The sequence below is a fragment of the Grampus griseus genome (genome assembly GCF_964374135.1).
Source record: "Grampus griseus genome assembly, chromosome: 5".
Classification (NCBI taxonomy): Eukaryota; Metazoa; Chordata; class Mammalia; order Artiodactyla; family Delphinidae; genus Grampus; species Grampus griseus.
Window position 1 is genome coordinate 31,501,327 of NC_138998.1, and position 16,947 is coordinate 31,518,273.

Here is a 16,947-nt window from a genome sequence, read left to right on the forward strand (position 1 = left end):
CTGCAAATAGGCATGAAATGCTCTGTCTGTGCCTTTCTATGCTAGGGATGGGTGGAAGGAGTTTGGTCAGAGGAGGCGAAGGGAAGATTCTTGCTCAGAGGGATCCAGGCAACAGCATCCAACCCAGAAGAAAGTTCTAGCATAATTAGAGATTAACCTGGAGCACTGACTTCTGAATGCAACAGGAATACTGAGAAGAAGAAGTGTTCCTATTTCAGGGCTGCTACACTTAGGAGAGGAGGAACAAGTTCTTGAAAGTGTTGTGCAGGGAGAGTAGTGCTTCCTGACTCCCCACGATTGTGGATCATACGGGAGAAGATTGTGAGGAAATTCTCCCCTCATCCATCCCTCCTCGGGGAGTGGAGTTGCTGCCTCCACTTTGGGCAGGATGACTGCCCTTCCCTCTACAGCAGAGAGTGGGAGAGTGGTGGAGCTCACGCTCTGGACCCAGCCCCTAGAAGTTCTGCCTCAGTGCACACAGGCCAGGACTCTGGTCTTGTCATTTGGCAGAGGCATGGATGCACCACACTAGGCACTGGAAGGGACACAGGGAGATGAATACATGGAGCTGGCACACAAGGACCTTCATTGGGTAACCAAGAAGGCAAGTGCAGAATGATTGGACAAGTAATGAAATCAGGAGAGTTTTGAGGGAGCCTGGTCACAGGGATACAGGAAGCCCAGTGAAAAGAGAGGATATTCTCATCTGTCAAGACCAAGGGGGCTTCTTGGAGGAGGTGACTGGAAGAGTTACTAGGAATTGTTGCAACATCCTGGTGCATCTTGATTTTGCACTCAAAGAACTCTCCAGTTGACATTTTTTAACCATCTGGTGGGCATAAGTTGTCTTCTTTGGGTGGGAGGAAGGCCCTCCCATCTGAGAGGAGGGGGCCAAGAAAAAAGTCTTGACCCGGTACTACTGAAAGAGGGGCGCTGTTTGCCCAGCGAGGAGCTGTCCGTTTCAGCACCACAGCCAACGTCTCCGCTTTGTACTATGCAATTGGAGGATGCTGTCTTAAGTCTTCCCTGCCCTAGGCCCACCACTTGCACTATCAGACAACCAAACTCCCCACCCCAGAGCCCCTGCTAGATACTTACTAGTGCATGCCACTTCTGGGGGGTCAAAATCTGCCCGGTAATAGCCAGTCCGGCAGGTGCAGATGGGAGATGCCTCTGAAGGGGATCTGCTGTTGGAGGGACAGTGGGAGCAGCCCTCAGCTTCCTGGTTGGCCTTGAACATCCCGGCAGGGCAGGCTGTAACACAAAGAGACCATCTTAGAATTAATGGAAGAGTGGCAGTCAGAGGCCCTTCCCTGGAACTTGAAAATGAAACATTCTGTCACCTTAAAAAGGACATTGGGCTTCCCTGGTGGCACAGTGGTTGGGAGTCCGCCTGCCGATGCAGGGGACACGGGTTCGTGCCCCGGTCCGGGAGGATCCCACATGCCGTGGAGCGGCTGCGCCCGTGGGCCATGGCCGCTGAGCCTGCGCGTCCGGAGCCTGTGCTCCGCAGCGGGAGAGGCCACGGCAGCGAGAGGCCCGCGTACCGCCAAAAAAAAAAAAAAAAAAAGGACATTGAGATACCCCCTTGCACAAAGTGAGCATTTCGGATTGAGGCAACCCCTACTTAACACTTCCAAGTCTTCAAACATCCTTAGTGAAATATACCTTCCTGGTACCAATGGCTTCTCTCACTTGAACAATATGAATAATGATTCTTCCCTTTCAGGTGCATCAAGAGATTTAATTGAGAAAATGATTTAATGTGTAGCGTAGTGTCTGAGGCATAAGTGCTCTATAAATGGTTATTCCCTCCCTCTTCCACCTGTTAACAGTCATGGCCTTACCCTGATTCACTCAGTGAAGAAATTTCACCTGGGCCTCGGATGGAAAGAGTTCCTGGTTGACAATGAACTGGACCCATGGTTCTTAAATCCCATGTTTCAACACACATGAGGGAAACTGTGAGTTGTGTTAACACTTATTATGAATGGTGGTAAAGGGCTGAAATTCATGAGTGATTCTTTAAGAAGAAATTAAAGTGATTTCAAGGTTACTGGCTTAACAACAACATTCTCTCTTAATTGCATTTTGAAATGCTTTGGGGGTGGCAAAGCAGGATGCCTTTGTAGGCAGTGCACCAGGGAATGTGTCATGCACTTGGTGTCATCTATCATGTACATGTCAGTGGGGAAGATTGGGAACACCTGGTATAGCCTGATGCCCACTGGAGCTTTGCTCAGATATGAGGCACTTATTCTCCTTGCTCCATGGGTCAGCCTGTGAAAAGCCATGCCCCAAAATGTCTGGCTCTAGGCCATCCCTCAAGCTTTTACCATGCCTCATCTACAGAGACCTTTGACTCCAGACATCTGGTCTCTGCCTTGCTGATTCCACAGAAAATTGCCCCTGCCTGCCCTGCTTCCCTGAGGCCCTTCCTCACTATCTCAGCTCCTGACTCTCCTGACTCTTTTCTTCCAAGAAACCTGCTCTGGCTTATCCTCCTTTGAGACCAGGTAAAACTAATTTCATGGTCAACTCATTTGGCTTTCTTACATACTTCACTAATTCATTCAACAGACATTTACTGTGACCCTGCTGAGAACCTGATCCAGGGAATTTTGAGAACAGAGCCTGCCCTCAAGGAGTTCTTGATCCAATGAGGTCATACAGTTGCAATACAATGTGATCGTTGCCATAGTAGACGTACCATTATAAAGGTTTCTACTTATACAAAGCTCATCTTCCCAAATATACTGTTCCCTCCTGGAAAGTGCAGAGTATTCTTTAACAGGAGTAGTAGCCACCATCTGTTAACATTCTTGTTAAGTGCTTTGCATGCATTCCTCTATGGGGTAGCTATGATTAGCTCCATTTTGGGACACTGAAAGGTTAAAAGAGTTGCCCAGAATCACACAGTGGGAGAAGTAATAGCGATGATATACATATAAACTATGTGAACAATATCCACAGCTTTTCTACCAAGACAAGAAAGAAGAACCGTTTCTCATGCTGGGTAAGTTTTCTCACTCCTTTGCTCACTTGACGTGAGGTACCGGGTTTCAGTCACTCTGGAAGTGCCCCGGGGCAGAAGCTCATCTTGAATGGGAGGGAATTTCTGAAATGGAATGTCCTGGAATGGCATAACCCAAGAGTGTTCAACGGAGTCCATGTCCTTAGGATTGTTAACACCTGTTACTTACAAAAGGGGTCTGTGGTCAGATATTTTGAATCTGTGGGTTTAAAAAGTTCATCTCATCTTTTATTACAGAATTTTTCAGAATTTCCCCAAATGGGATACAGAATGCTGTGTTTTCTCACCAAGAAGCCCTATACTGTAGAGCATCTCCTGGGATTCAAGTTCCACGGAACGTACTGAGGTAAGTGTTGTCTAGGTGCTACAATAACGTTCTTAAGGATTTCTGTTGTAACCCATGTAAAAATGGGCCACTTGCTACCCATCTCAGTACATTCAAATAAACTTCTTAGTAGAAAGAAAAAAAAATTCAATCTCTACGAAAGGCTCAACAAATAAAACACCAAAAGGAAAACTCTGAATGGTACACCTAGTATCCTAGAATTTGGCTTGCTGATCTATCTTTCCAAGCCCACTCAGTGAAGTCTCTCCCCCTATTTCTTTCCTCCTCTCTCCCTTTCTTCTTTCCACATCTCTTCCTTATCACCCATGAGAAGCACTTGGCCCTTTCTATTGTAAATCTCCCAGCGTTTCTGCACTCCATTCAGTTCTGGAGCTGGAGAACACAGAGAAAGCCCAGGCCTGTGCTGCCCAAACCCAGTGGAAGCTCTTTCCCTGGAAAGTGGGGGAGAGGAATGTGGAGACTCATGCATTCACTGGAGCCCTGCCACATGTAATTTTCTTAATGTATCAATCCAAGAGACACAAGGTGTTTTCACTTTCTTTCCAGCATTTAAAAGCCTCCTTGCTTTACATTTAATAAGTTAACAGCATAAACAACCATCCTGATGTCCACAAGTAGCAAAGGGATTTAGAAAGTGTCTTCCTCTGAGATTTCTGATGAAGGAAGGCAGAACTGGGTGGCTCTAGACTCTGACAGCCACAGAGGGAGGAAATGAAGGAGAGGGAGGCCAAGCTGAGCTTTAAGAGAGAGAAGCTCAGAGAAGGGTTAGGGTGAAAGGCCCTGGGAGGGGGTATGACTCCATCTTCCCCAGGGCAGTGAGCACCAGGTAGTGATCAAACAGTCCCGGGTCCAATTCCTGGCTCTGCTGGATCCTAGCTGGGTGATCACTGGCAAGCTATGTAATCCTCACTTCCTCATCTATATAAAGTATCCATAAAAAAGAAATTTAACACTTCTCACAACAACTCCCACAGGTCATTAGAATTTATTAAACTCAAATATGAAAATTTACCTATGCGCAGTAAGTGTTAAATAGTGCTAATTCCTCTTTACCTCCATTTATCCAGTCCCTTTTGAAAAACAAGTTTTCTTTCAACAAACTTTTAGAATTGAGGGTTAGAATATAAACTTAGAGTCCCAAAGTCAGCAAATAAATCCTGGAACCAAATGGAAGAATGTGTTTCTGCACAGATTATTTTTGTTTTGTATAATGGGAGGATCATTATATCTGTAAAATATATTTGATCGATAATTAAAAAATGGATGAAACTCATTAATATTCACATTTCATAAGTTAATATTTTATTAAAATCTATGTGTAGGCATTCCCTAATTTATAAAGAAACAGTATGCCTAGGTTCATTTATTGAACATTTGGCCTATAATTTTTTTTTAACATCTTTATTGGAGTATAATTGCTTTACAATGGTGTTTTAATTTCTGCTTTATAATAAAGTGAATCAGTTATACACATACATATGTTCCCATATCTCCTCCCTCTTGCGTCTCCCTCCCTCCCACCCTCCCTTTCCCACCCCTCTAGGTGGTCACAAAGCACCGAGCTGATCTCCCTGTGCTATGCGGCTGCTTCCCACTAGCTATCTATTTTACATTTGGTAGTGTATATATGTCCATGCCACTCTCTCGCTTTGTGGCACATATATACAATGGAATATTACTCAGCCATAAAAAGAAACGAAATTGAGTTATTTGTAGTGAGGTGGATGTACCCAGAGTCTGTCATACAGAGTGAAGTAAGTCAGAAAGAGAAAAACAAATACCATATGCTCACACATATATATGGAATTTAAGGGGAAAAAAAAAGGTCATGAAAAACATAGGGGCAAGATGGGAATAAAGACACAGACCCGACTAGAGAATGGACTTGAGGATGTGGGGAGGGGGAAGGGGAAGCTGTGACAAAGTGAGAGATTGACAAAGTGGACTGTAAGTTGTAAGCACACCTGGACTATATTTTCTCATAGAATTAATGCTTTAAATAATGCTTAAAGTGCCAGGCAAGTCCACAAAGCCTTTTTTAACTCACCTTGTACCAGACGCCACTAATGAGAAATAGAAGTGAATAAGATTGTTATTTTACTACAAATTTACATAGAAAAATAAATAAGAAAATTGTGCTGCTCCTTGAGGAAAAGCAGCTTTAATTAGAGGTGATACGTGGAGCTGCTGGGTAGAGTGTAACAAAGAATATTTAGACCAAGGGAGGTAAAAGCAATCACCTCAGCCCAGAGAAATCACCTGAATATATAAAGTGGTTGGGAGTAACACAGCGGAGAATGGTGGGGACCCCAGCAGCCTGCAGACCTCACATCTGCCTGCAGCCTCAAAAAATAACAATTAAATACTGTGATCATCTAATCAGGCACGTATCCACACTGTCAAGAAATTTCGAAGTGGATAGCACAGCTACTTGCTTTAATATCATTTCAAAACTCAGGGGTTGCCTTTCTCTTGATTTAAAATTATGGTCAGCATTGTCACTACAGTCATGAACCTCTCATTCAACTAAATTTTACAGAAGATCTAGGTGAGCTTGGCACCTTGCTAGAGGAAAAGAGCAGAGCACAGAGGGTGGGGGACAGACCCTGGGAAGTGCTCGCCTTCCTTGGGGGGTGAGGAAGGAAGGAGGCAGACGATGGAACGCTGGCTGATTCCCACACAGCGTCGTCTGTGTTATGCTTATGTGTGCACAGGGTTGGGGTGGGGGACCCGTCAGGCAGGAAGTGGCTGACTTGGAGGATCCATCGCTATGAGACGAGGACCAGAAAAAGCATTTTCTTGTGGGGACTACGAGGTGAGATTCAAGAGAGGCAAAGACAAAGCTAGAAAGAAAGAGGTGGAAGAACAGGAGAGGTAGGAAGGGGAATTAGGTCAGACAGTGCTCAGCTCCATCTCAGCCAGGAGGGTTTCATCACCGTTCCAGGAGGTGGGTGGGAAAGGAAGAGTCGCTGTGTATTCCCACAAGACCTTTGTCCATGGAACACCTGTGAGGTGGAGGGCTGTACATTTCTGACACCAGCGCAGCCCGGATGGCTTCGTTTCCTTAAGAAAAGGGGGTTGACTTCCCTCCATTGTAGGGGATCACAGTTCTGACAAGGTGATAGATGCAGCTTTTAGGTGGCACCCCACATACACACCTCTTTCCCCACCTCTGACTTTGGCAGAGAGGAAGAGATAAGACGTGAGGTCCCTAAGCATGTGTGCATTTTCCATTCCCCAAGCAAAACATGCAGCACTTCCCTCCCCCTTCAAGCAAGAAGGGACTGGTATGCGTGACCTCCAGCTGATATCCAGAAGATCACCTTGAAACGCCCACCCAACTTCTCACAGTCTCGAGATGTAACAAATTACCTAGTGTTTACGGTGCTCTTGAGAACCCCGTCCCCTGCCATCCCTGCACACAGCCTTCCAGTGACACTAAATCCATCACCTTCAGTACTATTACTTTATAAAGAAACAGATTAAGTGTCTCATAAACAGTGCAGTGATTGAGATAATGGAAAGCACCTCTCGTCCCCATCTGCAACATCAGGTTATGAAGCATTTCCAAGCAGCCAGGAAGAGGAAATTAATAGAAGCAAGAGGGAATAACCACTTTTATGCAATTTCCTCAGGAGATAGTGGACCATCTAATCTTTATTGGAGCCCTTTAACCTGTCACTCAGCACTCGCCAGAGCCTCTTTAGTTCTCACAATTTTTCCTGATATCCAAGGAAGATAAAATGAAAACCTCATAACATTATTTTATAATTTTTGTACGTGGAGGGTGCACACTGCCTCTGCCCCTGCCCCCTCCACAGAAGCCTCGCAAAACAACATTTTTATGCAGCAGGAATGTGGGAGAGCTTAACTATTCCCGGTGCATGGTCCAGGGGTGGGTCCCAGCTTCTCTGCAGGAAGGAAGTCTCTCCTTGCATTTTAAATGTGATGCTTCCCTCCACCGCTGTCTTCTGTCCTTGCTTTTTTTTTTTTAATAATCTGATTACTGCTCCTGATCTAATTTTTTTTCCCCAAATGAGTTTGCAAAGGTTCATGCCAATGAATATTCATCCCCTGCTTAAGAACCGGGTGCCTTTTTCTCAAGGCAGGTGCAGCCTAGCAGCTGGCTCGGGCGGTGTGCCTGCCTCGAGAGGTGACAGTGAGAGGGGCAAGGCTCGTGTTCCTGGTGGGGAAGAAAGAGGTAAACAGCCCTGAGCTCACTGCCTCTCAAGCTCCCCTTGGTCTCCAGGCTCTGCTGCTGCTCTGGAAGACAAGCAAAGAGCCAGCCGCTCTGGGCAGACGCTGAGATCCCTGGGATGGGCGTGGCGGGTGGGGCAGGGGATGGGGACAAGAGCTTCCTGCAGAGCATGCGCACAGCTCTGCACGGCTCTACTCACAGGTCTTGTGGCCTCTCATTGAGCCCCGTACAGTATTTAGAATCACACCTGCAGCTCAATGCCTCCCTCATCTTCACATTATGGGGGCTGACCCCAGGGGTTCTTGACTCTGGAACTCCAGGTGTGAAACTCCAGGGAAGGATGTGTGCCGGGGTTCCTTGTCTATGCTTATAAACAGTCTTTGCGTTTCCCAGAAATGGGTCTCCCTGAAGAACCCCAGGCCATCCCAGTGGGACCCAGGATCTGGTGAAACCCCCATTTCCCCTTATAGTCAGGGCAATGTGTTGAGAAAACCACTAGCACAGAAGTAGTTCCCAGGCATCCAGCCAGCCAGCCAGCCAGCACTCCAACTACTGCACTAGATTGAAAGTTCTCTGAAGGCTGATGCTAGGTGTCGCCATCTTTGTATTGTCCTCTCCCTGGTACTGAGCACAGGCCTTACATGTAGGCACATGCATTCTGCGGCTGGTTGAACTGTAAGTTCACTGAAGGCCTGCTGTGATAAGACCCAAAGATAAAAGCTGCGATTAAAAAAATAATAACAACAATAATAATGACAAGATCTTAACATTACAGGGTAAGAGGTGACTGGCACTCTCTTACAAAGTGTGGATTCTTAAAACTTTTCTCCATTAAGACCTTCAAAATGTCCAGAGTTTTGATCCAACAATTCTACTTCTGAAGAAAAAGCAAGGAGATGTGGAAAAAGATTTATGTTAACGGATGCTTACACCACTGCTATTTATAATGCAGAAGAAAGGAAGGAAGGGAAAAAAAAAGAACTTAAAAGTCAAATAATAGGGTATTCACTAAATAAATTATGGAACATCTGTATAGTGTGATACTACACAGTCATTAAAATTATGTCATGGAAAAATTTTTTAAGTCATTTTAAACTATAGAGTATGAACATCGTTATACATACACACACAAGCATATACATATATATGCAAACATATATATATATATAAACCATAAGCAGTAAAATAAAAACTGGGAGTGGTAGCAATGGTGATGATTTTGTGCTTTTCCATAATTTCCCAGTGTTTTGCATTGTATACACAGGACTCGAGTAATCAAAGAAAATCTCAATCACTACATTTTTAAATTTGGCGGAGGACACAAAAGTATGGACAGCAACCTCCAACCCCAAGGAGCTGCGATGAGCAGGGCAGGTCAGAGTGGGCTACTTACCGAGGAAAGCTCTACACCAGAGGCGGAGGTGCCCTGTGCCAGAGGTCTTTGGAGGAAGGGGAAAGTAAAGGAGAGCTGGGAAAGCTGCCTGGAGATGGTGGCACATGCACAGGCCTTGAAGGACAGGTAAAAGTTGATGCAGAAATGGGAGGGTGAGGCCAAGGGAAAAGAGTGCCCCAAGCATCAGAGAGAACAGGACCCGCACTTGCCCGTAGGGAGAGGGAACCTGTAGGGAGAGGGAACCTGGCAGTAGAGACTGCCAGGCACACACAGCATTCAAGGGGCCACAGCAGGAGGTGACCTGCGGCGCTCGTGTCTATGTCAGCCTGCACACACGAGGCCAAATTGGTCTCCAGTCCCTGTCTCCATGGGCCCACCTCCAGCTGTAATGGCCTGCGCAGAGGGAACACTTAGCTGTGTCATACACTCGTATCACTCTCGGTGATGCTTGCTGAAATTGACGAATGCTGCAGGCACCTTGACACAGACGAGACTGTAACTTCCCGTGCTATTAAGCTGCTCTGGCAGCAGCAGCAGCGAGCCTAGCATGCATCAATCAGCATGGAAGTTGTTAAAGACGTGGGGTCAGGGTCAGGGGCACTTAGCCTTGGTGGAATGGGGAGATCACTGGTCAGGACTGAAACACGACAAACAGAAGGGCAGTGTCCCAAGGGGGAGGGGCAGGCCCTTAAGTCCTGATGGCGCCTGTCCCTAGGGAACAGCCAGGCACAGCACAACCAAGGCCAGGTTCAGGGAGGGAGGCTGGGCTGGGCATCAGAGCCTCTCAGCAGGGAATTCAGGGCTGCATCCTGCAATCCTGGCCCAAGGTCAGTGTGGTTGGGTAGTGGGGTAGCATAAAGCAAACCCAGAGGTTTTCTGTGACCTACGCCAGAGATTCTCAAACTGTGGTCTCCAGACGGACAGCAGAAGCAGCATCACCTGGGAAGTTGTAGAAACGCAGAATCTGAGACCCCACTCCAAACCTACTGAACCAGAAACTCTGGGGTGAGGCCCAGAAATCTGAGTGTCTGCAAGCCCTCCAGGGGATTCTGATGCAGCTCCAGTTTGAGAACCGCTGCTCTAGACCTCCAGGTAGAGAGGAAACATCCTGGCCTTGGTGTCCGTGAAAACTGCCACTTACTGGTTATGTGATCTTATGAAAGTTACTTAACCCTCAACCTCAGCCACCTCCTCTGTAAAAAGGGGTACTAGGGTAACTTCCTTCTTATTGCTTTGTGAAGGTCAGTGCAAACTTTCTGGAATGTAGCATCTCCTCAGTAAATAGCAGCTGGGCGTTTCCCGCAAGGAGCCAGGCTGAATGTTTTCATCAATTATTCATTTTAAAGTATTTAAATTGGCCACTTAATGTCAACTTGGAGCTGTGCTCGGCACTGGGATCCACCAATGGATGAAACACGCAAAGAGCTCTCCCCCATGGAGCTGACATCCTAGTGGAGGAAGACAGACTCTAAACTGGAAATTCCAACAGAGGTAATCAGTGTAGGAGGCCGGCTCAGGGACCTCTCTGAGTCTGGGAGCGTCTTGGGCAAGTGAGGTCTAAGTCAAGTCATACAGAGTGAATAGGGGCCATATGGGTTGGCAGAGGTAAGGTGGGTGAGTGAGGGGAAAGAGAGGACCCTCCACGTGGAGAGAGAAGCATGTGCAAAGGCCCTGGAGAAAAAGTACAACTCAGTCAATAAACTGAGAGCAGCGTTTCCATGATCGATCAACGTGTAGTGTGAGTACCACGGGCTCAGGCAGACAGTTGTTCATGGGCTGGGCAGGGGTCAGTTGGCAAGGGGGAGGCTGAGTCTGGAGAGGTAACCTGAGCTCATGGCAGCCCCTGGACTTTATCCTTAGGTCATGAAAGCCACAGTTGGGTTTAACATGGGGAAAACACACGCATCAGATTTTTGTGTCTGAAAGATCACACTGGCTTCTGGGAAGACAAGGGAGCAGAGGAGTGGGGACAGCTAGGGGGAGACACAGGAGTCCAGAAAGAGTGATAATCACCAGGGTAGTGGGAACAGTCCAGAGTCATTTAGAAGAAGAGGATCTGGTGATTACTGGGGATCACTCATTCATTCAGCAGAGCCCCTACTGGGTGCCAGGCACTGGGCCAGGTGACCCCTTGTCTGGCTTGTACCCCTACTTTCCTACCAATGCCAGAAAGCTCTCCCTCCACACTTCAACCACTTGGGCCAGGCATTTTCCTCTTCCTGGAGCTCTCTTTTAAAAATCCTATACCCTGGCAGTGGGTTCACTGTCCCGATGACTTTGAGGGGGTTGAGAGTGACATTAGGAGAGGGGAGAGTAGGGAAGGTGGGGGGCGGCTCCTCTGGGAACTGGCGAGGTCTGCTCCCCAAGTCTGCCCCCTCCCCACCAGCCTGCAAATGGGGCTGGAGGAGCCCACCCACCGAGGAGGGTCCTTCAGACTCAGGAACCCTTCGAGACTTTGGTAGGGGAGGGGCCTCTAGCTGAGACCCACCCCCGACATCTACTTGAGGTCACTGGACCTTGAAGGTGCAGTGCTACCAGCGCGCCTTCCCAGCGGGCCACCTGGACAGCCTTGGAGCCGCTTCCTAACCTTTAGCCCAGCAGAGCCCTTTCCCTTTTATACACTTGTCTTATTTGGGGAACATTTCCTACGTGCCCTGAGTTCGATATAAGAGAGTCACTTTCTTTACCTTGGGAAAGAAGAAGGCTATTGTTGAGGAGTGAGGGCAGATGTGCAGGGAATCAGAAGTGGAAGGGGGCCTGGAGGAGCCCTCAATCCAGAGGGAGCAGTTGGCCAGGGAGGGTGGAATTCTTTAGATGTGGGGCTCCAGGGGCAGAGGAAAGCCTCCTGGAGAAGAGCTGATGTCACAGCCAGGTGGTGAAGGAGGTGGGTGAACCTATGCTGGGGGGACAGGGCGAGAGGGGTCTGTCCTTGAGAAGAGAGCAGAAGCACCCTGCCAGCAGCAGGACAGATTCCTTTAAGGGAATATGGGCTTCCCGTTTCCTTCTCCACCACCAGAGAGATGCTTCCCGGGGACCCTGGGACTCAGCAAAGAGGAAGTGAGGGTCAGATCGCTTTGGCTACTCCAAAGGGCCCCAAGGTTCTCTATCTTGATCCGACCCATTAGGTCACAGGGCTGCCGGGCCTAGACCCCCCACTGCTATGCCAGGGGAAGGGGAGGGCAGGGAATCCCCACATGTCCCCTCCCCAGGCCCTGTCTCCACCCACGTCAGAGCCCGGCTGCCAGCGTTCTAAAAGCGCCGTCAATCTGGTAGCTCTGGGCAGCAGGCAAGGGGACATATGCTGGCAGTCAGGCTGCTTCCCACATTTTCGAACTGAAGTGCTTATTTTACCCTTTGAGAAAAGCCTTATTTTTAAGTATTCCCCTGACACAGACCTTGATGGATTCCCTTTAAAATATAGTTTATAGCAAGTCTTTAAGATAAACGAAGGTGACTTCTTACTGCATTTCTCAAGGCTAGACAATGACAAAAAGCCACCCAGGGCTCCTCGCTCTTTCCTGTGGCCGGGGCAGGGCCGGCCACCTGCACGCACATAGACAGCCAGGTCTGGGGAGTCATCACACCCAGAGAAAGCACTGCTGTCCCCTAGTCTCTCCGCTTCTCACAGAGCCGATGTGAAAAATACTAAAAAAAGAACCGTGTTTGGATGCATCACACAAATCTCATTTCCGCTCCAAAATCTGACAAGGCAAATAGTACTCTTCTCTCAGGGAAGGTTGTTACTGTTTCCCCTTTTCTAAGCTTCCTCACCCCAGGGCTTTGGTGAGTCCACAAATCACATGTGGTCAGGCTGGAAAAAGACTTAAGAAACACCCTAGAACAGGGTTAGCCCATGTAGCTATGATCACCAAGCCTCAACGCTGCCCATGACAGACATCACTAATCAATCATGGCACTCATTCCCACTCAACCCGGACCAGAGCTTAGAACCTTTAACACAATGTCCCAGGCAGCCACTACCCACAGATCAAAGCTGGCACATCCCAGATCTATGATGGGGAAACTAACGACCAGAGAAGGCAATGAATATCTTGGCCAGAGATGCACGGTCAGTGGGGGAACCAGAAAAAGCCACAGAGTCCGCTCCACTTGCCTCATCAGGACAAGCTCGCTGCAGCCCTGGGGTGCTCACTCCATCCCTGTCCCTACCTACCTCGACTCCTTTTCCTTTTCATCTTTGAGGTCAGCCCCACAGCACAGACTCCTCTCCAGCCGGAATGCCATGGCACCTAATTATTCTCTCTGTGTGCATCCGGGGAAGAGCTGCATTATGTTTAAGTAAGTGTAGCTAAGAGGTGCCACATCTCAAGAGAAGGTCAAGTGCTGCATATGTATAATATAAGATTAAGATTTTCCCCTTCTGCGGTGTACTTGATAGAATAATTTCACTGTGACCTTTACAGAAACCCAGGAGTAGAAATGGGCACAGTGGAATTTCCAGCTTCTCCCTAGGTCACAAAGTCATAAACACCATCAATCTATGGCACTATTACACACCATTCAAGTGGGATAAGTGAGCAAAATAGATGATTTTTATTTTTTGGTAATGACAAAGCAAAAGCATTGAGGCTGAGATTCTCAAGCTGGATTACCAGAGCTGTCTTGACAGATAAAGGACAGGAATCCTTCCCTCATGCTGCCCTGGCCTGGCCTGGTGGCACAAAGAGTGTGGCATGGGCCTTCCTGCAGAGTGTCAGAGAAAAGGGGCCTGTCCAAGGTCACAGAGGAAACAGTTGGGTCCCCTGCCAGGAGGGTGTGTTGGGCCCTGTCTCAGCTCCTCAACTGCAGTGGCAGTGGGTGTACCACTCAGCAAGTCCCAGTGTCAACTCCAAAAAACAGGAAATAGCTGTGAGTAATAATCAGTATTGAAATAATAAGGTTATACTCATCCCAAAAGATTCTCCAAGTAGGAGTGAACATGACATTTATCCAAAAGGCTGAAGGACGACAAAGTTGGAGGAATATGTTTTGTCTGACCCATGACTTTGCTCAGGAACCTCACCAAATCTGAACAGGGAAACAGGGCTCATGGATTCTGGAATAGAGAGGATGCCATCCTTGGGCGCAGCTGAGCAGGGCCGCCCAAGGCACTGGACCCCTGGAGGCCGTGTGAGTGGCCCAGCAGCTGTTGTAAATCAGAGCAGTTGGGAGAGGGCTCCTGTTGCAGGAAGGGCAGAAAAGGGTTGAAGAGTTGTAGTCTCTCGAGTGACCATTTATTCCCAGGTGCTGAGAGGTAATTTCCAAAGTGCTCTGCGTCCTCCCTATTTGCAGTTCCTGGATATACATTAGCATCACCGGCTGCCTTCAGATTTGTCAGTTAAACATGATTAAGGGGGAAGCTTCCAGCAAAGATCAGAGGTGTGAAGGGTGCACTTAGCACTTAGATCTTGGTGCATACCTAGGGGAGGCCAAGAGAACCATCCCTCTGAAGACACCACATGAGGGAGGGCCTAAGGAAGGAGCGGCAGGTGCAGACCTCCGGGAGAGCCAGGAGGAAGGAGTGGGGAGAGTGGGCACAGGCCCTCCTGGGCAGCTTGGGAGAGTACCTCCCCAAACAAAACAAGTATGGGGCTGAAGGGCTCACAGGAGCCTAGCTGGACAGGAGACTACTACCCTAACCCTCCACTGCAGAGGAAGGGGCCTGCTTTTCCTTGCCCACCCACTCCCCGCCAGCCTTTGGGTCAGGCCATCAGAGGCCTCTTATTAAATGAGAGACTAGCCTTTCCTGCAGAGCACAGTTGGGGCGTAATGCTGGGCCCTCTCCTCCCACCCTCAGGAGCCTTCAAAGGCAAGTTCTGTGGGTTGCCAAGCTGACCTCCACTGGCTAAAATTGGTTACAAAATTGTGTCAATATTATTAATAATAACAACAATCAGTATTTAAATAGCACTTATCAAGGGCCAGGTACTCGGGTGCTCAGCATGACCTCACTTCATACTCATAACAGCCCTAAGAGACATATGCTACAATTATTCCCATTTTGCACATCAGGAAACTGAGGCTCAAACAAGATCAGCAGCTTGTCTGAGGCTCCACAGTCAGTGGTGGAGCCAGGAATTGAACACAGCCTGCCTGACTCATTGGTTGGAATGTTTTAAAATCAAATAAATTTCCTTGCAACCAATAAAAACTAGTGTATATCATGTTAAATGCAAACTATGCCAACATAACTTCATGGGGAAGGAATACCAGCTTCTGAGTTACAGACTCCACTATTCCAGAGCCATAGGAAGCAAGTTCTGTCATCTTTTTGAGCCTTGGTTTCCTCATCTGTAAAAATGGAATAACTGTCCCTATCTAATAAGAGTTGTTTTGATCATTGAATGAGATAATAAATATAAAATGTTGGGTGCAGTTCCTGGCATGTATTAACTACTCAATTAAAAGTAGCTGTTAATATTATTCTGTTATAAAATTGTAATGTGTTCACTATAGGCAGTGTGTTATCACCTTGCTAATGTTCTACATTTTTTATAGTCAACATTTGTCCCACCACATGGAACATTCTCATCAAGGTTTAATAATGCATGAGCCTCGGCTTGAATTGCTAAGATTTAGGGATGTAAATAGAAGCATATGTGACTTCTGGGCAGTGACTGTCAAGAGAGAAAGCTAGTTGGAAAGTAGACATGATGGCTGACACTCAGGCAGCCATCTTGGGCTGTGAAGATATCAGAGCAACAAGTTTGAATATACTTGGGTCTCTAACACCAGGCTATGGAGTGCTCTACCAGCCTGTATATTTTCCATGACAGAAAACAAATCTCTATATTTTAAAAACCGAATTATCTTACATGTTTTCCCTTTCTCATAGACAACTGTAATCCTAACATACCATTTCTTTACAATGAAACTTTGTAAGAAAGATAGTATCATTCCCATTTCACTGGCAATGACATTAAGGCTCAGAGAGGTAAAACAACTTGCCTGGTATTTCACAGCTAATCTGTGGCAGAGGCAGAATTCAAAACCAGATCTGCTTGGCTTCAAAGCTGATACCCTTCCCGGTTATATTTACTAAGATAACTTATTCATGGGGGTGGCAGCATTCTGTATTTATGGGCCTGTGCACTTAGGCTTGAGAGTGACGTGTTCAAATGCACATGAGTTTGGATGCGAGGCTTGGGAAAGGGACAAGATGTATTGCTTTCCTGCTCACTGAAGTCATCTTGCCCTACTTTCCCTGCTTCCAAGGGGAGGGAGGAAAACCAGCTATGGTCTATGTCATATACTGGCTCTGAGCCCTCTGAGTCCCCCTGCCTGCCTGGACTCCTGACCACGTGTAAAAAGGTGATGTCTGGTTGCTGGGCATTCTGCAGAGGCCTGCTCTGAAAGGCAAATTCATCCTCCCTGTGGCTTCCGGTGGGCAGAGGGAAAGGAAGGCAGCGTCAATGGTGAGACAGGCTGATTTTCCAGAGGACACGTGGGCAGCCCAGCAGCAGGTGGGGGCTGAGTATTCACTGGCAGTCACTGCTCCCACCTCCAGTGGGTGCCAGCTTCCTAGAACATAAGATGTTTGCTATAGACATGACATATGGGCACTTGAATTATTATTGTTTACTACATCTCAGTCCAAATATGCCAAAAGAGGCTATTACCTTTATGCCAACTTCCCAGATAACTTCAGAATGGAACAGAGGACAGCCTGCTGTCCTCCAGCATCGGGGGCACAGAGCAGTGAGGGCCAAGGAAACCACATGCATTGAAGTCTGGATTTCCTCGTCATCAGACTAATAATCATTATAATCCTATGAAACTTCATTACTGAATTCCCCCTTCACCATTTCTACACGTAACACTCATTTGTTAATAACCAAGATAAAGGTCCATAAAACAATATTGCTCCCGTGTAACATGTCTTTCTCCTTGCTCTCAATAAGATTCCAGAATTTCATCAGAGGAATATAAGCGCTTCACCAAGATGTGTCAATTATTTCAAGATGACAGGTATTCGA

General features: G+C 47.4%; 1 protein-coding gene across 2 annotated transcripts in view; it reads right to left on the reverse strand.

The window, feature by feature from the left end:
- Nucleotides 1–16,947, reverse strand: part of EPHB1 (EPH receptor B1) — a gene marked incomplete at both ends in the record, with an annotated part of 421,851 nt that overhangs the window by 139,436 nt on the left and 265,468 nt on the right. For both annotated transcript variants that reach the window (XM_082655000.1, XM_082654999.1), the window contains one exon: nucleotides 1,099–1,254. In XM_082655000.1, the coding sequence (XP_082511126.1) occupies nucleotides 1,099–1,254 (156 nt within the window). The remainder of the gene's footprint in view (nucleotides 1–1,098; nucleotides 1,255–16,947) is intronic.